The sequence below is a fragment of the Lethenteron reissneri genome, chromosome 9 (genome assembly GCF_015708825.2).
Source record: "Lethenteron reissneri isolate LAM-NWPU_2019-01 chromosome 9, ASM1570882v1, whole genome shotgun sequence".
Taxonomy (NCBI): Eukaryota; Metazoa; Chordata; class Hyperoartia; order Petromyzontiformes; family Petromyzontidae; genus Lethenteron; species Lethenteron reissneri.
This window is the reverse complement of record NC_083787.1, coordinates 2,534,557-2,559,787: the sequence shown is the minus strand read 5'-3', so window position 1 is coordinate 2,559,787 and position 25,231 is coordinate 2,534,557. Positions and strand designations below refer to the sequence as shown.

General features: G+C 48.7%; 1 protein-coding gene across 1 annotated transcript; it reads left to right on the top strand.

The window, feature by feature from the left end:
- Nucleotides 1–566: 566 nt before the first annotated feature.
- Nucleotides 567–24,498, top strand: LOC133340425 (fatty acid 2-hydroxylase-like). The gene is made up of 7 exons (XM_061548643.1): nt 567–1,489; nt 11,777–11,860; nt 14,388–14,530; nt 16,459–16,562; nt 18,478–18,650; nt 20,093–20,345; nt 21,211–24,498. Exons 1-7 carry the CDS (start codon nt 1,022–1,024, stop codon nt 21,288–21,290), a joined length of 1,305 nt encoding a protein of 434 aa, XP_061404627.1. The 5' UTR covers nt 567–1,021; the 3' UTR covers nt 21,291–24,498.
- Nucleotides 24,499–25,231: the final 733 nt, after the last annotated feature.

The window sequence follows — 25,231 nt, the reverse complement described above, 5'->3', positions numbered from 1 at the left end:
CGCCGAGGTCTGCTGGCCACGAGATGGCTTCCGGGGAGAAGAGTTCGTGTCGTTTTGATATTGCTCCGTTGAACCGGTTAGAAGGAGGGCGGACCACCCCGGTTTACTGTGTGGTCCATATTGAATGGCATCACAGTTCTGGGAACGTGTGCATGTTACGCGTGTTGAACTTCTTGGGCGTACCGTACGTAGCCAACCGTGATAATCAGAGGTCACTGTGTCGATCCACTGTGGGTTGGGATAAAAGGAAGACGGGAAGGGGGGGGAGTTACGCAAAGACTGGTTCAGACATCACGCGCCACTGATATCAGCCGTGGCCGGCAGGTGAAGTCTCGTAATGGTGCTGCCGTGCGCCAAGCTCAGTGCGCTGACGACGCACTGCGCCCACGTGATACAGTATACCTTGCAGCTATATTGGTGACTGTCGAGTTGACAAATGTCAATTCCTGCCCACCACCACCACCACATGGGATCGGCTCGTATCTGTGACCGATTCCTCGAGCGACAAGCGAGCAGCACCGCCTCGAAACGAAGTCATTGGGTTCACCGTGTGGCAATGCGCCCCTTAGCAGTGCTCTTCGCATTGCCGAGCAGACGACCCAGCTGGCTGCGTGGGGTGTGGAAGTCGCGGCGTTCTGAATGAGAGCTGACGTCAGGAGTTGCCAACCCAATCCGCGCTCTGTGCGTGTGTGGAAAGCCGCCGAGCGCATGCCTATAAATGGGAAGGCGTCACGCGGTGCGCCGGTCAGTGTGGGTTGCACGAGCGAGCGAGCGAGTTGCCGGCAGACAACCCCATCGGACAACTTTGACACAACAGCAAAAATAGATTTTAAATAAATATATTACATTAATATATTAAATTTTAAAAAAATATATAGAACCTACTGCCTATCGCATGAGCGTTGGACACTTGTACAGCCAGCCAGCCAGCGAGGAAGCAAGCAAGCAAGCAAGCAACATCAGTAACACGTTGTAGACAATTGCCAATTTTGTATTTGTTGAATAAAAGCCAAGAGGAGCCATGCAAATCGAACAAGAGGAGCAGCAGCAAGAGCAGCGGCAGGAGCAGCGGCGTGTGCGCGCAGAAGACTACGAGCAACAGCAGCAGCAGCTCATGGGAGGGAAGTCCGTCTCGCCCGCCTGCAAGCGATTCACCTTGGCCGAGGTGGAGGCGCACAGCTCGGAGGAGTCGTGCTGGCTCGTCCACGCGGGCCGCGTGTTCGACGTCACGCGCTTCGTGCGCATGCACCCCGGCGGCGAGGCCGTGATCCTGACGCGCGGAGGCACCGACCTGGGTCGCCTGCTGTCGGGGCCTCCGCACCGCCACAGCAGCAACGCCTACAGGTGGCTGGAGCAGTATTGCATCGGGGAGCTGGACACGCGGCTGGGAGAGGAGCTGGATGAAGGTTCGCAGCAGCAGCAGCAGGAGGAGGAGGAGCAACGGGCAGATGCGTCGGTGGTGACGCCGCCCGGGTCGGAGTGTGCCGAGGTGGGTTTGCGGCGCATCGAACAAAACAAAAACACTTCTGTTTGTACGCACGTGTGTTGAAGTAGCCAACCGTGCTAATCGGAGGTGCGCGGGGACACACAGCAAACTAACACACAAAGAGCACTTCGAAATAAATACGTTTTAAATCTAGACAATTTAAAAGTGCAACGCTCCGGGCAGAAGAGCGTTCCAGACGGCTGCAGAAGCGCCTCTGCGGTGACCGCCCTCGTTCGATGGCCAGCAGCCAAAAGCCGCTGCTGTGAGGATGACGGGGAAAGCTTCTCTTTTGCAAGCGAAGTGACAGCGATGTGAAGGAGGAGGCGTATTGTCAGCCGTATTCATGAAGCCAAACGTGAATTGACGAGTACCCGTGTTGTAACTCGGAGCGTAATTTGCTCACTCGATACTTTTCGGGAAAGTTGCTATAGTCGGGTTGGACTGTCTTGGCTCGCGGTGGTGATTACCAGCGAAAGGCAACGGCTCGCTGCCACACGCCAAGCTTGCCGCTCTATCGCTGTGCTTCATATGCCTCTGACCCCGTGAGCAGGTTGAGTACTAGATGAGGCGAGACGGGATGTGGGGTGCGACTAAAACAATTTGTCGGAGCAGGCGCGCGGTTCGGGGCTGTGGGCAGCGGTGTGTAAGGCGTCGTGCACGATTTGAGCGCTTGGCAAGTTGATTCATTTACACGAATTCGGTGTGGCGAGCCACTGTATTTCATTCAACGGCATCCAGTGGCTGGAGAGCAAACTAAAGACGGCTATGCTTGGAACCATAACTTGAGCTCATGGCTAAATTAGAGTTTTAAAATGTATTTCAAACTCCAATATCGCTGTTGGAGTAAAAACAATAATTTGAAACTCCAACAGCGGCGTTTTAATGCCATGAAATGCAGATACGGTATCTTGAGGCAAATCATTATTTGTTTGGTTATTTGATAGATTACCTCTTGTGAAAATATTTTTTTTATTTTAATGCCTCCATATAGTCAATTAAGATGCTGAATCTCACTAGGCAATAACTGAATTAAAGCCACCTTCATTTAAATGTCTCCTACAGTTTTGCAGCGCCACACAATATGCGTGCTGGATGGCTGGAGCGCTTAAAAAAAAACACAACACGTTCATCATGAACACTCATCAACCATTAGCACGCCCTGAAATTAATCTTAATTATTGACGCTTCCGTAACTTTTAATGGGGGGGGGGGGGGTGAGGGGGGGCGATTTACCCGCTACGAAGTTAATCAGAGCACGTGGACATTGACGCGGAGTGTTAAACAAACGCTGAGCAGGTGCACACACACAAGAGTGAAGAAGAGGCGCGTGCTGGCTTATTACGCCGAGGGGACGCAGCAAGAGGGACACGTGCATCAGAGAACACGCGCACACACACGCACAAGCGCACACACACACGCGCATACACGCACACACGCGCATACACACACGCGCATACACGCGTACACACGCACACACACGCGCGCTCACACACACGCACACACGCGCGCGCACACACGCGCGCACACACACGCGCGCATACACACGCGCACACACACACACGCGCGCACACGCACGCACACGCACGCACACACACGCGCGCACACACACGCACACGCGCGCACACGCACACACACGCGCACACACGCGCACACACACGCGTACACACACGCACGCACCAACACGCGCACACACGCACACACACACACGCGCGCACACGCACACACACGCGCGCGCACACACGCACACGCGCGCACGCACACGCACGCACACGCGAACACACGCGCACACACGCGCACACGCGCACACACACACACGCACACACACACGCTCGCACAAACACACACACACACACACACGCGCACACACACGGTTCTGGAGGTTTCCACTGTGAGGGGAGATGAACGTGACGTGGGTTAGACGTTGATGTCGCGCGTTGTGTAGCGGTAAGCGCGCCGCGCCACGAGACTCATGCGGGTTCGAGTCCCCGCTCACCACGGCCATCACCGGTGACGATTATTTGAAACGGTCCTTGGCCCTCCCCTGGGTCGACTCAGTCTCAAATGAGCGCCTGGTGCGATGCGTGAACGTTGCCACTGGGGAGACAAAATCGGCCGGGCGACATGTTGGCCACCCACCCACCCACTCGTGTGCCGCGCCGGCCTTCGTAGGTGCTCGATTACAGCACTTGCCCTGACAGTCTGCTCAGGCTATACGGGGGAGCTTTGTCGCAATTGTCGGTCACGACCAACGTGAGAGTGGCAGCCAAAATGAGGAAACTCGCTCGCTCGGAAGTACGGATACTGTACCCTGGCAGAGATGACGAGATAACAAAACACTAACTCGGGTGCCAGGAGGGGCTGGCGTGAGAGGTGGCGATGGTTGCTGCTGATGATGATGGTGATGTTCAACAGACAACAAATATTGTGGAACGGACGCCAACGTTTCGGCACTGGGTGAAGCCAGTGAATCCGTTATGCATTTTCAATCGAGGGCGAGTTATGAATCTTATTGCCCTGGCCACCTCGGACGACAGCCGAGTGTCGTGATGCGGCCGACTGCGGATTGTCACCCCTGCCGCACAAGGCCACGTTGACCCCTCGGCAGGTCACGAGTTTCTGTGGCTGTGACCGTCGCGTCTTGGGCGGGTGGTGGTGGAAGGTGGGGGGGGGGGGGTCAAAGTTGCGATGGAAAGAAGAGGGGTGTGGAGGGGGCGCGGGGGGGGACACGCACCCCGTGCCACGCGCTACTCATTTGTGTCGCCCTGCGCACACCTGCAATATACATCTATCGAATGGTTGAAGGAGATAACGATTCGCCTCGCGGTCAGGGTTGTCGCTGCTGTCAACCGGTAGAACACATACGTCACGGTTCGATGCCCGGGCGCGGTCGCCTGGGAAGTGGAGTTTAATGTCCATGCGATGTTGCTGGTGACAAGAGTGTGAACAATTATGGTAATAACAATGGCCCGTGCATTTCCCCATGAGAGGCTCGCTGATTTTCAGGTCTCTTTCATGAGAGGGTCCTGCATTAGTTGGGGGAGTTCGGCCAATTCCATGAACGAGTGGTTGGCTTCACGTGGGAGGAAACTGGCTTACCTGGGGAAAACCCACCACACTAACGAGGATAGAACACTCAAAGCCCACGGCACAGATGGATTTCATCTATTGTGCGTAAGGCTTTTTACTCTGGCCACCTCGTTAGCCCATCGAGTTTGGCAGTGAATACGAACGTGTAAGCCCTCGACTCCCTCCACTCGGGTTTGGGAATCCTCTTCTCTACCGTGATGATGATGATGATGAGAAGGGACTGTTCACAGGAAACATCGAACGTTGGGCCCACGTTGGTCCCAATCGGTTCCGGCCACATATGAACGTTGGCCTAAGGTTGCCTGTTTACTGAGTCGGGAATTGTTTTTCCGTAAAGGCATTTATCCAATAATACAGGTTTTTTTTGGGGTTAGATCGCGTAAATATATAAATGTGTCGTTAAACCCGCCACCACCGACACAGCCAATTAGTAAGGTTTGTCACGTTAACAGAACATGCCAATTCGTTACTAGTATCCAAATATGGCTGTCGCCTGATGAAGCTAGTTGTAATAACTGGCGAAATGTCGTACTCAGATTGTAAATGGTGTGGCTTGGCTCTCCAACACACCGGTTAGTGCTGTACTAGTGACGAATTGGCACGTTCTGTTTACGTGACAAACCTTACTATTTGGCTGTGTAGTTTGCGGGTTTAACGGCACATTTATATATTTACGCGATCTAACCCAAAAAAACCTGCATTATGGATGATATTGGTCGCGAACGCCCACGCGTTCAAAAGGCATCTCTGATTGTTTGGTAAGTCATTGCATTTATCCAGCAAAAGTGAACATAACACTTGGGCAAAAGTCGAACTAGTTCATGAGATACGAATATATCAATGGTTGCGTTAGGGTACAACTCTGCATTCATTCCTGTATCGCTTTTAAAGTTCACGATAATTGCATCAAATAACATTCGTTTTCATCGATGTTTTTTTGTGCGTCTGTATATGCCGTGTGTACGTGGTTAAAGCGACCCTCGCAATGTCAAAACATATCTAATTATTTCTCGAGTTAAAAAGTGTGATCTTGAAACCACGATAAGTCATCGAACGGCGAGCGGCTGGTGATTCGCGACACCTCTTGAGTGTAACACTGAGCGACGCTTTATATTATAAACGCCACGGTGGCTATGAGATGTTAACTACCTTGCCTGGTGTACAGGAGGTCGTGGGTTCGATCCCGACCTTGACGCCTGCTGCATATTTGCAGTTTGCATGTCTCTCTCCCCGTGGCCGTGTGGATTTTTCTCCGGCTCCTCCCGTTTTTCCTTCCACGTGTAGAATCAACGTCACGTGTTTAGAGTATTTGGCTGCTACAACATTTCCACGTGATGATGATGATGCCAAGCCACTTCGTTGAGCTATAATTTGATGTAGCCAGAGTCGCTTCTGAAAAGAGCTGCATAGCTCAGCGGGGCCTTACCTGGTCAAATAAAAAAGAGTTAGTAAACAGTACAACTGAACGGCCTTACCTCTCTCTGTCTTAGCAACAACAACAACAACAACACCAACCTCGCAGCGAGAGTTTACTTTACAATGCAGTTACTGTCATTTTGCAACGCACGTACAGCAACGATGCGCCAATAAACGTCTGCATTTACTACTCGGCGACTATTAAAGTTACCGTGGTCTTCAATACAACAGGGTCACGTGCTCACGGTATCTGCTCGAGACAGAATGGTACTCGCTGGTACTCGCTGTTTTAGGACCGGCCACAGCGATCGGTCAACACGTTACAGGCGCGGTGGGGGTTGGGAGTTGGTGGCTCTGTGTTAAAAAATAAATTGTACACGCATTCTCTTTTGTTATTGTTACATTCACCACCACCTTCTTGGTTCTTTCGGTAAAGTCACGTAAAATGGAAACAATAAAATAATAAAAATAAAACATTCTAATATAATAAAAGTTTTTTTATTATTTTATTATTTCCATTCTACATGGAAATAATGAAATAAGAAAAATAAAACATTTTAATATAATATGTTTTCTTTTTATTATTTTATTATTTCAATTCTACGTGACTTTACCGAAAGAACCAAGAAGATGAATCCCTGCAGTCACGAAAGCTTTAAATCGAAAAAAAAAAAAAGTTCACCACCACTTCAATGTGGCTGCTTTATTTTTCCTTTCGTTGATGCGTCCTTGCTGCAAAAACCATTTGGGTCCATCCAGTTGCTCATTCAAGCCAAACATTTGATCAACATAAACGCAGATGTAGGTACGCGCGTATTGACAGCGAACTTCCGACGCAGGGGTCAGAGACACCGAGTTAAACATTGACTCTTGGGCATGAGGCACCGGATCTCACTGCAAACAGAACCTTCAGTCTGCATCAGTCATTATTTTATCCTCTTTTCCATGAAAGTGTGACTCATGTTTGCTGCTTTGCAGCTTAAAATATTCCACATTTTAGAAAGCAGCCTATTCATTCGGGCCCTTCGCGCACTGCCAACGCCTTCTGACTTGTACCCAGAGCTTCATTTCATCCGGAACCAGTGCGGAACGCTGTTCCGGGAATTATTTTGTTACGCCGCACATTCAATCTACACCTTATTTAGTATTTTAATTTGTATAAACCCGTTCATAGCAATATAGGGTACAATCGTTGCGGGTTTTTGTGGATGGGTCATTGTACTCCAGTGTTAGTGCCTTACTTCGAGAAGAGAAGAGTGAGGCTTTAAAAGCCCTGCGTGTCCCACGTGTTTCTCATGAAATGAGAGAGGTCGACAGCCTCAAATGAGCACCTAGAGAGACAAAGGCGGCCTGGCGTGGTTCTGGTCACATCACCCCCTCGTGTGCCGTGCCGGCCTTCACAGGTGCTCGCCAACAGCACTTGCCCCAACAGTCTGTAAAGGCTACACGGGGAATGGTTGTCTTTGTCTCATGAAATGGTCTATAGTGTGAGTTGGCAAGATTTGACACCTTCCCGTGATGTGGTGAGAGTTCCACCAAGAGGAAGACACCTGAGTGTTTAGTTGACAAAGGGCTCAAGTTATTTTGTATTATTATGATGTTATTAGGTCTTAAAGATAAGAAAGCGTGCAAAGTAAACGCCACGAAACCACATCGTATGTGCTAACCATGTTTAAAGATTGTTTTGTATTTTTATTAAACGGCGGTTTTAAATCCCATCACCCACCACCACCATCATCATTTGCCATTGTCAATCCACTGCTGGATGAAGGCCTTTCTAAGACACTGCCACCCCTCACTATGCTGTAGTGTAACAACCCGACACCACACGTAGTAATATCTATATCGGCTTCATGTTTAATAATAATAATAAGTGTCTCATTAATTACAAGTCACAGCTATCAATCCACTGCTGGATGAAGGCCTTTGCCTACACCCTGTCGATAATGGAATTTGTTGGACCATACTTCACCACGTCGGTCAGTGCAGGCAAATGAAGTGGGAGTGGGGGGCGGGGGGGAGTGGGGGGCGGGGGGGAGTGGGGGGCAGAATGGGGTGGGGGGCGGGGTGGATGGGGGGGGCGCCCAGGACCGGTTGAAACAGGACCCTGCGGGGTGGGCTGGTAGGAATAATACTTAGTACCGGTACAGAGATATCAACCGGGTATAGAGGAGTTAAAGAAAAAAATACTGTATTCTAGTGTAACGTTAATTAAAAGTGTTTTTTTTGACAAGAAACGCTGTGAGATTTAAAGACTCGTAGTCTTTCATTTCCAACACCACCCTCAACACCACCCCTCCCACGGACGGACGGACGGACGGACGGACACATTAATCTATTGGTGGTCTGGTCCACTTCGTTCCTACCAGTATAATGATTTATTCTCCACTGATGCCATCCGTGGGCAGGAATCAAACTCGGGTCATCAGCTTCTCTAACGAGCGCATTCACAGTTCCACGCAGGCGTTTGTGGGGGGGGCGAGAATTCGTCCCAACTTGTCCCGAATCGTCGCTTTCCGAAACCCAACAAGTGGCACGGCTTGCGTCGATTCCGCGTGTGACCGACTGCCAAAGGACCGGCTGCCGCAGTTAAAGAGAAGAATGTAACAGTGCAGGTGTTTATGTTGCAATCGTTTTTGGGTAGGGGGTGGGGTGGGTGAAACAGAGATCGTGGCCACTGATTGCTTGAAGATATCGCTGTAGGGGACGACACCGCGGCCAAAATAAATACACTGGGTAATGTGCATCGCGCAAACGCATTTTCGGTGTACACGAGCATCCATGCAGAGTTGATAACCGTTGACTTTGTAGAACAAAGTCTGCGGCATCTATGTCGTCACTCGTCGTTGATCAGTCTCCTCTGCTGCCCCCCGCACTTCCCATCGCCTGAACATTTCCTTCCCCCAGCCATCCACGCCCTTGACTCCTTACCCCCTGCTCAAGGCTTACGACAGACGCCCCCCACCCCTTGGCTCTCGCAGAGCGACACAATCCTTCGTGTGAGAGAATGTCCCGTGTAAGTGGATATTACAGGGCTACGTTTTAGATAGCTTCAAGTGATCAGCAGAGGAGGGGGGGAGGGGGCTTGACGTTCATATCCAGAGTTTGTGTGTGTGTGTAGTTCTTTGTTAACCGAGCTGAGGACCCAGCAACCCACTACATTTGAGAACCCGGTTTTCTCACGGGTGTTCGCCTGGGTTTGAACCCAGGATCTCAGTGGTGGTCAAACTCGGCGCTCTGATCTCTGACGTCGTCTGTCTGAAACCACGCGTCCTCCTCGCTCAAGCCGCGACTTTAACGGCACGGCCGATGGCACTTGCAGCAAGGGAAATTGTGATGTCCCACCGCGATGGTTTTGTGTGCGTCATTCGTTCGGCGCGTGCGTAATCGACCCAGCCGCGCGGGCAGCGACCTCGGTGGCCACGCACGTGCGCATGTTGAACTTCTTTCGCACCGTACGTAGCCAGTCGCGATAATCGTGTAATTCTTGAAGCCCTCCGCGGGAACTATTTAGTGAGTGGACAGGCATCAGCGATACGTGGCACAGCTGCCACGTCGTGGTCGACGTGACGATCACGAGCGGTCTCGCGATCGTCACGTTGACCGCTAAAACTACGGTGACATTTTTTCATTTAGTTTGGAGTAAAAATAAAAAGACATGAAAGTAGAATAAAACGAATTTTTAAGATTTCCGGTGAGACAATTTCAGCGGCTTGTTAGAAACTTTGCGTGGCAGTGCAACGCCACGAATATCAGAGGGCCCTGTCCATGTTTTAACGGTGGGAATTCTCTGTCCCCGTCCCCAACGCTTCACGCCTGGCCTGTTCCCGTGTGCAGCCTCACGTCAATGGGAGCCCAGCCACTGCCCTTTGTGAGATGCTTTGCGTCCGTGATTTTAGGGACACATTAAAGGTGCAGCCCTGATCTGCTTGCTCGCACCAATGTTTGTCATGTAGGGCCTCCACTATGAGGAGTTTTGGAGAATCCCTCAAGAGGGCATTTTGGCCAGACATCTCGAGTACAACAACCGCTGTACACCATTCGGTGGCGGTTGACGTCACCACGGCTCTTGTGCCATGCTAGGTGCACTTTGAGTATACTTTACTTTATAAATCCGCTGCTGCGAGCACGACGAATTTGCGTGATGGTGACCTACTGCTTGACTCGTGAAGCTGCAACCCCTTCTACCTTCAGCGTGCCAAATAACGAATGTATGGGGGGGGGGAGTGTATATGGAATCGTGCCGAGATGCGCATTGAGGAAGTTCCAAGGTCTTTTTGATCGTGCGAGAGCGGTCGCCCGGCGTCCGCGTGTTTGCCAAGCGAAGGTGGCATTTCCCCTCTTGGCATGGGATGGGTTGCGACACGGTCGCACAGAGCGAGCGAGCGAGCGAGCTTGTCACACTTTGTACGGACGAGTATTGCTTTCTCTCAGGGCTTGTTGTTGGGTTTTTTTTGTGTATTTCTCCGTAAACAAAATATTCAACCGTATGTGGACCCCCGGTGCGTAAAACACCAAAATAAATGCAGAAATTCTCCGACACGATAATTACGTAAACATTGTAAACAGCCACGGCAACTATTGCATCAACACTAAAGTGACTCTTATTCGCGTATGAAACTCGCTAAACTGTGACAACAAAACCGATATTTTTCACTTTCACAGCCGGAATGATGTAGCCAAATTAGGCGGAGCGCTAAATATATCTTGACGTGTAAACGTAAAGCGGTCTTTCACTATAACGCGAACCTTCTATTCAGGAGCACTTTTCACACGACGTGGAAGATGTCCTGTTATGACGCGGAACGCGTCCGTTATAACGCAGAACATGTCCTGTTATAACGCAGAACACGCCCGTTATAACGCAGAACACGCCGGTTATAACGCGGAACACGCCTGTTATAACGCGGAATGCGTCCATTATAGTGCGTTGTGGGATGTTCTGCAGGCTGATTGCAATGTGCGAATGTGCGTGAGTACAGTATTTTATTTTTGCACAGTCACCGGTGAACAGCCTTAGACCACCGACTCGCTGTGCTATTCAACTCGGATTTTAATCGCAGGGTGATTGAACCTCAGATTAAACCCCAGGATGTCAGCGGTGTTGGCTCAGCACTCTGACTTGTGAACCCGGTGGCCACGTCACGTCGGGGGGGGGGTTCCTGCTGCGTGTGATGAACGTTGATCATTTCCATGCAACGCTTGAGGCTGGATTTTTTTAAACGTGTGAACCCGTGGATATCGAGCACTTATCGAAAAGGCTGTTGCAACGTATTTGCACATCACGTGAAGTACTGTACAGCAGTGTGTCCTCAAATATCCTTTGCTGTACCCACACACAAAGACAAATATCCGCGTATACGGTGGGGGTGAATTGTGGGCGCTCCCACCTCTGCCAGCGTGGAAGAGTAGGCCAAATGCCCTCGAGATCGGTACTCTGAAAGCTCCCTCCAGTTCGGCGTTTCTCAAACTTTTTTTTTGGCCCGCGGTCCATTCAGTTGATGCCCACATTTCCACGGACCGACCCCACCTGCTCATCGGAGTTGGGGGCGAAGGAATCGAATTTGCTCCCGTCACACGGCCTCTTCCCGTGCGATGACTATTCTCACCGTCTCGAAGGAGGCGTTTTTGGAGTTGGCCCGCGCCCACGCGGCGCGTTTGGCGAACGGGTTTCGCAGGAGCGCTCCCTCCGTTGGTTCGCGTCGTGGCTTCATCCGTCGCGCCGTGACCAACAAACGACCGGCGTTGCATTTCGCGCTGACGTTCGTCGCTTCGCTCTCATGGCAGGAGGTCAGGCGGAGGAACGTCTCCAGCGTGGACAGAAGCCACGACTCCGAGGAGCTGATCTACAAGACCGTATCGACGGACCACGTGAGTTTAAAAATAAAAATGCACATCTTTAAGCATTTTGTCACTCGGTTACGGTCCTTTCCTGCCCACTGGGCACGTAACGACATACAGAGGATCGCCGATTGGAATTGATTTGTTACACTCGCCATACGTGCGTCGGATTGATAGATAGATAGATCGTTTATTGTCATTGTCACCAGTACAACGAAATTTAAAATGCTCACCAGTCAGGGCATCATTCATAAATTTAAATTAAATAAAACAAGAAAATAAAAATAAAATTAAATGAAAGACAATCAATTTATACTATATATAAAAACAGCCCAAGTATACCCACATACCCACATAAGGTTACATTTGTCATTGCACATCTCTATTTCACAATCAATTGTAAACACTATTACTTAATAATTAATTAGCATTATTGAGTGTGGTGATCGCTGTAGGATATAATTTGCGCTTCGTTCCTATCGTTTGTAAATTACATTCTAACGTCACGTTTAGGGACAGTGGCGAGAACAAAATTGTGGATGTGAGACGCAAAAATGCAGGAAATAATTCGAGATTTTTAAAATGTAAAGGCGCAACCCTGCAATGTCCTGCTCACGCCACTGCTGGTGGATGGGGCCTCCGCTCGAGGGAGCTCCGGAGAGACCCTCCACAGGGAACTTGGCTCAGCCATCTGCGGCCCGTCTGGAATGCTCTCCCTTCCGATATTAAGAAGCCACTTGGAGCTCTGGACATTAAATAATCTCGATTGAAAACGCATTTCTTTAGAACTGCTTTTCCTGTTTTAGTTCGTTGTCCTTCCCCCGCACCTCCATTCAGTACGGTTGGCTAGGTAGGGTGCGAAAGAAGTTCAACATAAATCTTGACTTAAAGCTTTCATGACTGCAGGAATTCATATCCTCTGGGTCTTTCGGTAAAGTCACGTAGATAGGTTCAAATTAATAGAAATTTTTTATAAATTTGAACCTATCTACGTGACTTTACCGAAAGACCCAAAGAATATAAGTTCAACATACGTCCATTCATGCAACATACATACACTCCGCGCGAGTCTGTGGGCCTCTGTGCGAGTCTGTGCGTCTACGTGAGTCTACGAGTCTCTGTGGGGCCGTGTGGCCTCGTCGTGAGAGGAGCACTCGATGACGAAGCCACCGACACGGCCAGTCTGGGGGAGGGGGGGGGACAACTTGTTTTATGACAACAAGAAACAAAACAAAAAATGGTTTGAATGGGAGTTGCGTGGAAACGGCTGGACAGATGTTGCGCCGCTGACCATGACAACTTGCAGCGGCGGCGGCAGAGAGGGAGAGATTTTAGCGGTGTGCGCGCGACCGCGTCAAACAAGCACAGCGCCCGCAAATAAAGGGTTATTGCCTGGTAACAAAGCTTGCAATATGTCCGTATAGGTGCCGGCTTACTACTCAGCGCCATGCTAAACACACACACGCCGCTCATTTAAATGCACGCGGGGTAATTCGTGTGCAGTGTTTGGTTGGCGGGGGTTAAAAAAAACTGTACGCGTTGTAAATGGAACGTGTCGGAGAGCTACGTCCACCGAGGAGATGGAACAATGAATTTGGTTTCGTGTGCCGGTGGATAGTTACGTAGCAGGATCGTGAGAGGGTGGGTGGCTTTGGGGTCGGGTCTTCATCCAGCTGTGGATTGACCATGGCTGATGATGATGATGTTGTGTAAAAATTGTGGCGCGTGGAGGGGGTCTGTCTGCGTTTGAATTATTGAACATCTTTGAACGTAAATTAAATCGTTGACTTGCATGAGCCTCTGAACGAGACGATTGTGATGAGTCTAACTTTGTGGGTGATTCATCAACATTGGGATCGTCTCGCACCCGCGAGTGTTAGAATTGACTGCCCAATTAACTGCACTTCAGTCACCGACTACACACTCTCTCGATCAAGTGCGCAGTTGGGATGAGTCATTTACTCTCAACGTATATTAGTAAAAAAAAATGTCACGCTTCATTGAAATGCATTTACATGTCTATTCAAATAAACAAATCAAGATGTAAAAGTGCGGTCCGGCAATTCTTAGCTCAGCGCACTTAGAGAGCTCTGGAGAGAGTGGTCCCATTCGATGGTATTTGGACTCCTCAATCACGCTGGCATAGACGTCGTTAATGACCCATCAAAATATATTTCAAAAAGTTGTGGCTGTATCATTCGTGTCGATTAGTGCCCGGATGTTCCGGCACTTAATAAATATAATATCATCTTTTTTATAGTTATATTTATAGAGCGCCTTAGCTCAAGGCACCGTACGTAGTTTAAAAGCGGTTACAAAAATCGAGTGATTTAGATGGCAGGGTTGAGGAATGAGTGACCGTAGCAGAGGGCACATGGGGGTCACGACAGGGCTATAGGGGATGGGATGGAAAGGAGTGGAGGGGGCAAGGAAGAGGAATGGAATGGGCAATTGAGAAGAGGTGGAGTCTTGAAGGTAACTAAAGGAGGTCAAGGAGGGAGGCTGCTTAACGTACAGGGGAACTTTAATTCCGCCTGCGTGTGTCCCGTTTTGCCAGGATCTCGTGGACTGGAGTAAGGCCCTGCTGTGGCAGGTGGGACACCTGGGAGACAAATACAGCGAGTGGGTGCACCAGCCGGTGGATCGACGCATCCGCCTCTTCGAGTCCGACTTTGTCGAATTCTGGAGCAAAACAGCTTGGTGAGTCTCGCCGGTGGCAGCAGTAGCGGCTCGTCTGTATGGGGAGCTGGGGCCCTGCCCCATCTAATGCATGTCATGAAACAAATAATGTTAACTTATTGATAAAAAAACCATCAAATAAAAACATTTAAGCAAAATAAGTGGGTGGGTTAATGCCGTGTGTTTACGTTTCGTTAAGTTTGCATGGATTTGGAAGCAATTAATTGAAACAGAATTGAAATATGAAATTGTGGAGGCTGCTTCGACATGTCCGTGGCTATTTTGGAATCTCATTGGCCGACTCAAACCCACTCGCACGGAGCGGTCGGACCGAAACGGAGGTTGGGTCTGGGGACGCAAATAATTCGACCCCTGGCCAACGCCAACCGCCATCCCAAATCAATAACGTGGCGAGGTCCGCACAGAGCACCCACAAACATTTGACCCCTCGGTCGGCGGGCCCGAGAAACTGAAGCCGCTGCCGTGCCTGGCCTTGGCGTCGTATATTAAATATTGTGTGAGCGATCTCCCCCACCGCCCCCTCAACCGCCAGTCACAGCGACTCGATGAATTCACGAGATTTGGGACGTCGTGAATTTATTTTAACATTTAAAAAAATATTTTTCGTTTCGTTTTCAGCTATCCCATTGGTATTGTTTAGTATATATTTTTAAACTCCTGTTTCGTGCAAATGTGTCCACTTTCATTGGTCACACTTCCCTAAAAGGTGATATTCTATGATTTTTATCTGTTGTGTACTATCGGTTCTTGTACGCAGGATTCTGTGCGTTTTGTCGGGAGCAGAGTAAACGATTATAATCGAGAAATCGATGCATCTCTCGTACTTGTAGTCACTCACAATAGTGATTAGAAAATGGAATTTAAATGTCTAATTCGTTTTCAGGATATGTTTGGGGAGTTGGATAAAAGCAGTGTATCAGCATATGTTTTCTTTAATAATTTGTGTTATTGTACCTTGGTAAACATGTGAACTTTGTCAGCAATAAAATGTATTTTTTTTGTACAGTCATCTCCTATTCGTGTTGTTTTATTATTCCCGTCGATTGCAATAAGCCCTCTGCATCATCTGTTGGACCTTTGCCGTTGTCGGCATCGTAAAACATTTATTCTTTTAACCCCAATAAACACGTGGAATCATTTCTGATTTTTAAACCACTGCAGCCTTACCCGACTTCAAAAAGCCAACGCATTTGTCAAAATAAGTCTGCCTTAAAAGGAACAACAACAACAACAAACATATACAACGAAGCAACGAATGCGTCGAGTTTTTTTGCTCATCTGTGCGTCACCAAATAATCCATCGAACATCGCCGTGTCTAAACGCCACACTCTATTACTGGAACGCCTTTTTAGTGCGATCCTGGCGAGCCTTCGCTGAGCCCGCGCTTAAATGACTCAATCGTCAAACGCTCCCCGCCCCCCTCCCCGATTGTCTATCTCGGGTTCATCGACCGCGGGGCAAAACACCCCGCTCCTGCCTCCGTGATGCATGCTTGTGTAAGTGGTCCCGCGAACACCGCGGGGCTTTGCGACATCGCGGCGCCTGACCCGCCCCTCCAACAACCATCAGCGCTCGCGCCGCTCGAAAAGTCCGACCGGTTTCTTCACTTAATTCTAGATTAGAAGCTTTCGTGACTGCAAGGATTCACACTCTTTAGTTTTTTCGGTAAAGTCACTTGATACGGCAAATTCAGCTGTGACGGTGCCACCTGATGACGGAGACTTGTGTTGCCTCCGAAACGTCGTGATTTTTATTATTTTATTTTTTAGTAATTTTAATTTCATTTTTTACCTACGTGACTTTACCGAAAAAACTAAGAGTACGGTTTCTTCACCCCACACCTCCCCCCCCCCCGGCGTTTCCCCAAAGCTCACGTCACCGCGTCGTTCCGCGTAACGTGCGACCCAACCATTGTGTGTGGCCACAGGTACGTGATACCGCTGGTGTGGATACCCATCATCGTCTCCATGGGCTTGACGAGCTACCGGGGCCTGCAAGGCAACCAAATCCGCGTGTTCACCACGTTCACAGGTGAGTGGTGGTCGGGCAAGTGGGCGGAGTCAGGCAATGCAAGATCGCAGAGGTCGCACAACTCGGTCAATCAGGAGGGGGGAGAGGGAGGGGGAGGGGCTGCCGCAACGGGCGAGAGGATGGGGGTGAAATTTACAGAGGGAACAATGTGATAGAGAAAAAAAAATATCAAACTTGCATTTACTTCATAATATAGGTTTTTGGGTCAGATCGAGTTATTTAAAAATGTGTCGTAACCCTCCACCACCCGACACGGCCAAACAGTAAAAAATGTGTCACGTTTTTCAAAGGACAAAATTATTCACTTCTTTAGCCCACCGGTGTGCTGAAGAGAGAATCAACAGCATTTTAAAATTTGAGTTGTACGACGTTTCGCTGATAGTTACAATCAGCTTCATCGGGCAAGAATGGTGAGACTCTCCTGTTGCTTCCGGTCTTAAATAGAGCAGCATCAGGGTGACGTCATCATTTAATTCAATTAATTTAATTCAATGCATTTACTTGCAAATTCCATCCCGAGCCCCGCTCACTTGCCCTTGGGTTGTGCCCACCACAGGTTTGTGTGGCCTCTGGTTGCGGCGGCTCTCTCGCTACATTTCCTCATGCCTCAGCAGTCTGCCTGCTGTCTTGTTTCACCTGAGGACGATGGCTTGAAACGTCGTGATTTATTAGTTTTGTTTTTCTACCTACGTGACTTCACCGAAAGAACCAAAGAGTATGAATTCCTGCAGTCACGAAAGCTTCAAATCAAGATTGGCACATTTATATATTTACGCGATGTAACCCAAAAAACCCTGTAGCGTGGAGACGCTGTGTGTCGAAACCGCTCGGGATTTGTGCTCGTCTTCGAAACAATAGCGCTGAATCTGTGCGCTCCCAGAAGGCTGTGCAGCCGATGGGTTTTGCGCAAAGAATTACATTTTTTTTTTATAGATTTCACTGTGAAGGAGACATATTCTTCTTGGTTCTTTCGGTAAAGTCACGTAGAAGGGAAATAATAAAATAATAAAAATAAAACATAATAAAATACAATTCTCACGACGTGTTGGCCACAACGCAAGCAGCCGTCCTCAGGTGAAGAACAAGTCTGTCGGAAAGACAGCGTCTGAATTACTTATTTCTCCTGTAAAGGAAAGTTTGGCCCACTCTTCCATGCTGGGCAGGCATCTTGGGAAAGGTGGCATTACCCACTCTTCACCCCGCCACATGCTGCTCTGTGCGCAAAGGTGGCAGGAAAGGCCTGAAAAAGGCAACGTGGCTAACACGCTTGAAGTTTGTAATCCCCCTGTTTATTTTTTAAAAAGAAAAAAAATAGCAGCCCACACGTCCTTTGAACGTGACCGTATATCCGTCAAACTCTCCCTCCAGCCAGTCAGCATATGTTTTGTTAATGATATCGTTAAAATACCTGCGATAGAACGACGGTCCTCACCCACTCCCCCCAAGGTCCCCACTTTCCCACCGCTGGGTACCCCCTCTCACGCGTGACAACCACCAGGCCCCCCCCCACCACCACCAACCCGCAACCCCCCCCCCCAACGCACCCCCCCACCCACACCTTCCCCTTGGGTGCTCTCCCCCCCCCCCCATGTCCCCCCACAGTGCGCCAGCCAGCCAGACTGTTTTCTAATATTGCACGCCAGGCCCATGATGACCCCAAACTATGTGTAAAACTTGCTCGTGACATTTTTGGACCACTTGAAAAGGTCTCTCTAAGTGACTTGTTTTGGTGCTTTTGGCGGCTTTCGTCTTTAAAGAGTTGCCAAATCCGTGATCGGCGGGTCTGCTGTTGTTGTGGATCTGGGCTTCATTTCCATTCACGTGGTGCACCGCTCACGTTCGCAACCTGAACCTTGACCCGGCACACGAATGCCTCCTCTTGCCCCCCGCCCCCCCGCGTTTGCTCCACCGACAGACGGAGGAGTCAACGTGAGCCAGGATTGGTTCGCGTGCCTCTTCGCCTTCGGCTTCTTCACGTGGTCCCTCGTCGAGTACTGCCTCCACCGCTTCCTCTTCCACCGCACGCCGCCGGCGGACAGCTACTTCCTCATCACGCTGCACTTCCTGTTGCACGGGCAGCACCACAAGGTGAGCCGCATGAGCGAGCGCCGTGGCCTCGTGTCATTCCTTACACCAGGGCCCACGCCAACCGTGTCCCTGCGTAACCCTTTCCTATTCCGAGACGACTGCAAGTTGTAGGGTGGGTGTCCCGTTCACCACTGAATCTCAGAACGCGTGAGCGGTTAGCGTTAATTGAATTTATAGAGGCGTACCGACATTGTTTTTAAAGATGGTGTGCTCACCGCAGAGAACTGTAGTGACACGACCACACTCCATGATAGCTGGCGCCAAGCTGTGCCACGCGCCTTCCCGCATGGCCTTGTGGGAGACTCGGTACCGACAAAGTTATTTTATTTCAGCTTTTCTTCTGGTTCTGGTAAGCTGTCAGTTAATACAAATGTTGCCTGTATTTGTGCCAGCTGATGTTTGTCTCGAACTACAATGCTAGACATCATTACAGGCTCGATGGAGTAGCTATCGAGCATGCAGACGGTACAACTGCATCCGGGCCTACAGGCTGGAGGAGGCCACGTGCTGGGCAACAGAGAGGGGAAGAGAAATCGGACTGAGGTTGGCCAGGTTTCATTCCTTACACAGGGACCCATGCTACCAACCATGCTGGCATCTTGTTTAAAATATAATTATAGTTATTGCAGGCCGGATTAATCAATGTCCCCCCACACACGCGAAACCGAGCGCTTCACGGCTGTAATGTTTATTTGTGTACGACGCACCGATCGGTCGTCGTATGAAAGTCAACGATCTGATCGGCACAACTTGCTCAGCCAGCTGATGGCCGTTGCTTTGGCTTGCCTAAGGGCTGCTGCTGGGAATGCAATGACGTGCCTTTCCCCTCGTTCCGGCCATACCTTTCAACTTTGTCCACCGAACTCTGTCTAAATTTCCACTCAGGTGACGTTGCCTTGGTTGTCGCAGATAGCACACTGGACTTTATTCAATCTCTCGGTGCAACGTATGTATGTGCGTACAGGGACTCCTCGACTTACCAACGAGTTAGGTTCCAGAGGTCTGTTTGTAAGTCGATTTGTTCGTAAGTCCAACTTTACTCCTGTCGATTCCAAACAAGTTGTGCGACATGTACACCAAACACGGGGAATGGCTTTAAAAGTAGTACAATCTCATGGTGATGTAGATGCCACTGGTGACATCCACATGACATACGGACAGATGTATTAGTATCTCTGAAAGTTCGTAAGTCGAACAGTTCGTAAGCAGAGGCGCCCTCGTATGTTGAACTACTTATGCAACCGTACGTAGCCAACTTCACTAATCGGAGGTGTGGTCCGGGGACCACACTTTGACAACCACCGCTGGAGCGGAAAGCCCTTCCACCAGTAGGCGGTGCGAGCTAGCTTGGCTGGCTGGAGTTTGAGGCCGGGTCCATTGCAGTGGCGTCCGACGACAACCCTGACCCCGCGACCCCTCCGCCGTGCGTGCCGCTCCCCCAGTCGCCGTTCGACGGCTCGCGCCTTGTCTTCCCACCGGTGGCGGCCTTCTGCTTCGTGGCGCCCTTCTACTCCTGGATGCTCACGATGCTGCCCAACGCCGTGACGGGGTCGCTCGTGGCCGGCTGCATCTCGGGCTACGTGATCTACGACCTGATGCACTACTACCTGCACTACGGCGCTCCCAGCCGCGGCTCGTACCTCTACGCGCTCAAGGCCTACCACGTCAAGCATCACTTCGAGCACCAGACGCTCGGTGAGTGGCCTCGCGCGCGGCGGTCGGAACACCGAGCCAGCCGTCGTCGCTCTCTTTGTCGTCGTCGCTCTCCGGCGGATAGACCGCGCCGCTCGTAGTCGCTGTAGAACGCCGACACGTTGAGCTCTTCTTCACTTCGGGGCTATTGCATTGGACGTTGAGGCCTTCGTTACTCCGGAGGGATTAAACACTCGGCCCACCGTTTGCTGTGGTTGTTGTTGTTTGAGAATCAGCTAAACATTTGGCTCATCATTGTTCTCGTCGCAGCTAAGCACTCAGCCCATCATCACTAAAGCAGCAAAGCGCTCGGCCTATCATCACGAGAGTGGCTACACACTCGGCTCGTCATCACCATAGCAACTAAATACTTGCTCCGGTGTTGCTCTAGGTTGGCAGAACCCTAAGCTCATTTCTCTTCAGCAGGGGTGGGGAAGTGATTTGATACACGAGGTCTACCCACTTGGAAGCGGCTCCCAAACTGTGTTTAACCGTCACTCCATCGGAGGGTGGTGCGGGATATTTTCAACATGACAGCACTGTGTTTCCACTTCTTATTCAGTTGTGTCGCCACTGCGGGGGACTGCTTTGTACTTGGTCGACACGCACGTTATTTTTCGCGAGACTGTACGGGAACTTTAAATTGCGTCCGAATGTGAGGTTGTCTCCATAAGGTACTGGAAAGTCTTATCCGGCTGTCAAGAAGTGGTTCGCACGAATTCCGTAGAAAAAAAACCAAACCCCTTGATGGATTTTCGCCAGGATTTTCGTGACGTAGTTACTTTGTTCTTGTTGTGAGCAGCACTGCAGAGGTGCATTTGTGATGAGGGATTTTGTGACGTGGTGTCGTTTGTTCTTCCTCCCGCAGGGTTTGGGATCTCGAGCAAGTTCTGGGACTACCCTTTCCGTACGCTCATCCCAGAAGAGACCTTTGAGAAATCCCGATAATGACGACAGAGAAAATGTTGCAGAAATATTTTTGCTTGCTGTCAAGTTTATTTTTTATTCGATCTAATTATTTAAAAATTACTATTTAAATTGTCAGAGAGCATCAGTCGTCAGGGTGTTTAAATGGAACTGCAATTATTTTTGTATTTATATATAATTTCCGTATAAGTACAATATACTGTTGTCTGTAAATACTTTGTTCATCTGGATTTTCCTCATTCCAGTAAGTGAGGTATGTTGCTATTCTGCGAATGGGGCGTAATAATGCGATGTATGTGGAATTGATGGTTGAAGTGAATGGAGACTGACAGACCAATGCCTGGGACTGCCTTAAGATCATAAGCAACTGTGTTATTCACATCATTCTAACAGCTGTGTTTCAGAGACGCGTGCAGTCTGCAGTAGGTTCACAATACAGCTGAGGAGGGGGGGGGCATTCCTACCACGTATTTCGCAACCAAGAGATTTTAACCCTGGACGCCTCCGGCACGTTGCTGTCAATCACTGGACATAAGAACGCGTCGCTTCTGACAATGAGTCGTCTTCTCTGCGTGACAGGGCGTTTGGCGTCGGGGGTGTTTTAGGGGCGACTCGCGTGTTTTTTGTTCCGAGCAGAGAATCTGCGCCGTGGTTTTGGTTTGGAGGAAGTCGTCGCTGTAAACCTGTCGTAAAAAAAAAAATGAATTATCCGATTGTGTTTTAGACAATGTAATTCCTTGAAGGAGCTGCCCGGCAAAACGTGAAGCGAATCGTCGGACATCGTGCCGAACAACCCGAAACCTCATAGGAGAGAGGGAGCAGTACGGCTCGAACGGGATAACCTGGCGCAGTTTGATTGCTTCTCAGCCTTATCGGTCACTGCGGACAATGTCTCTCGTTTTCTTATCTCCTTTGGTGCCTCATTTTTATGCACAGACCACAACTTTGGACCCCTATTTTTGTGGAAACCCCAGGGTTTGCTTGGGTCAACACAAGTTGTCGTCAGGGCGGGGTTCGGGTAGTGGAGAGAGAGAGGAGACAAGGGTTTAGTTCAAACTTTACTGCGGGCGGGGAACATTTCCATCATGTATAACATATTTTAAGATATATTCCTTGATGGGCGTTTCATTGAAAGGTCATTAACTGGTATTTTTGAACGGTCTAAATGTGCGTGTTTTTAGTGTGTGTGTGGTGAAAATGAGTGGTTGATATCCACTAAGGTTTGGTATGTACAGATGGATTTAAATCAACTGTGCAATGTGATGCTTGTACTTAAAACTATTGATTGAGTGGCAGGCCTTATTATAGCTGTGAATTTCGGTTATCCTGTCACTCAATTTACACACATCATAAAAATAAGTGTCCCAACAAATTATTTAAAGTGACTGAACTCTCCTATTTTATTGTGTCAATTATTTAGTTTGTATTCTTCGTGTGACAGCCAAAGGAAAACCAGAATGATTATTTCTCACATTCTAACTGAAGCAGACTGACACATTTCAACGTTGCAAATCACAAAGTCTCTGTTTAAGTAATTGAGTAATTGAAACGCGGTCTTGACTTCTGCTGACGATAGTTCAATGCAGGAATGCCTGTGTAGAACCACTCGATGTTTCAATAATTGCGGATTCAAATAACACTGTGGTGGGCGCAGCTGTGAATTGATGAGACGTCTTTTCTTTCACCTGCTGTGTGCGATGCACTTGACGTGAGTTTCACAATGAATATTCATCGATGCATCGCACCTCCATAAAACGCATTCTACTTATCACAAAACAGCGAACGTGTAAATTGTTATCGGCAACAATAATCACATGGGTAATTAATTCACGAAAACGTTTACTTATGACCACGTGATTGTATATATATTTTTCTCTTAACAAAAACATGAAGTATATGTTTTTTTTGCACACCAGTTATTTGTACAGGAATTGGTTAAGTGCTCTGCGCGAGGGAGCTGGCAGCCTGGGTTTGATCCCTCACCAGTGGCGAGTGATGTCTAACCCCATCCTGAGACCCTCAGGATGGCCTGATTGACACGGGGTTGTACATTATTATTGTTTTTGTTGTATATTATAATGCGCTTAATGATCGCCTCCACGGTCCAGGAGTATTGGAGACACCGTCACCCTGATGACGCACCTTGTACTGATGGGCCCCAAGAGAACGAGTGACCCAGAACATTCCAGAAGATGTAGTTGTACCCTATTCCTTCACGTGTTGTTCTCACAATTGAGCACCACACGTGCATGAATGCACTCTCTCCAGAGGCTTTGCCAAGACTTGGTACAGGTGGATAAATTGTCCTACAATGAGAGTTGCTGCGATATGGCGATGAAAAGATATACATCGTTCGATATTTAAAAAAACACGACAATCATTTCGTCCGTTTTGCAAAATATCACCTTATGGCGTGGTGATAATCGCTCATTAATTTTTTTTAATAATCATGAAAATAACGTGACGATCAAAGTTTTAAATTACGTAGCTATTAGCCGTAACATTGTTTTGGTAAAATGTTTGTGGAGTAATCGATGGCATGGCAATTATAAGACATGACACGTTTTGTCGTTCATTTGGTCATTTTTAGAGTAAGGGACAGCACGTGCACGATGAATTTTAATAATTACAACGATGTACGACACGCTTTAGAGAAGTGAACTGCAGTTGAGGAACATTTAAGTAATCTTTATTTATCCCGGAATTGCAGGAAAGTAAGTCAAAAAATATTGTTATGAAAAACTAATATCGCAATAATCGCCACGTTGTTGAACTTGGTATTGTATCACGGAACACTCTATCGCGTCAACAACCCACGACATGGGACAGGATCACTGGATGCGACTTGAAAGTGATTGGGGAAATGTGCCGGGTCTTGCCACCTGTCCCGGTTTATCTGGGACGACATGTTTGTGAGGCCAATTTCCATCCATCTGTTTCTCACGGAATGTTAAAGGTCTCGTTTTTTGTCAGCTGCGAAGAAATGCACCACTCAGGACCAATGCATTTCCATGTTGCTCCTCTCTTCCGGGATTGCGTGACGTATTTTTCATCTGCGGGTATGTTTTTTTTTAACTCGAAGGTGGCAACCCCTACTCGTGCCTTGTCGAATACTTTTGGAACTATGGAGTACAGCCGTTTGTAACAGCTTGTCAATAATTGGCTGCTTATCGCCATGTGCCCATGGCATGCATCGTCATAAAATAAAATAAAACGTTTATCAATTTGAGCTTAGAGCTTTTTTTATGGAAGTGTTGTGTTTGCCCCGAATAAAGCGTTTGTGCAAGTTTTTCCTTAATTTCTAACCGCACTCTTTCATTTGCAGACTGTATATGTATAACAAATATATGGGGGGTTACTAATTCAATCCTAAATCAACTTAATTATGATCATTGCCAGTTCTTCCCATGTTAGCCTCGTGTATGGTAAGATTTACAGCTGATGCAGTTGCTTGCCCAGTGTGCTATGAACCCGGCTAACTTGAGTTAGATACCAGGCCACGGCTAACCTCAGTGTCGTGGCGACACCTGAACCTGTCGTTGGAACCCTCTTCATGGTGAAGAATGGTCAAATAACCCCCATGACAAACATGGCATGGGGAGGCTTTTACCCAGACTTGAATTGACAAAGGTATGCAAATGCATTATTCATTCTTATGATGATTATTTTCATTGGGATGCGACTAATAACAATAAATCCGAAATAATGAATTATCCTGCTTCCTAATCGAAAGCCAGTGCCTGGCACGATATTTTACAAGCCACCAAAATAACCGGCTCGCGATAACAGTAACGATTGCTGCCATGACCTCATGGTCAATGAGATAATACCGTCTCTAGGCAGGTTTGTTTGCCAGCATAGGCAGCCACAGCCAATGACCCGACGTGGCTGCAATTTTTTTACAAGTTTTAGCGCGATTGTGAAATGGTTATCAAGTGTAGCCTTTGTGCTGCTTGCACGTA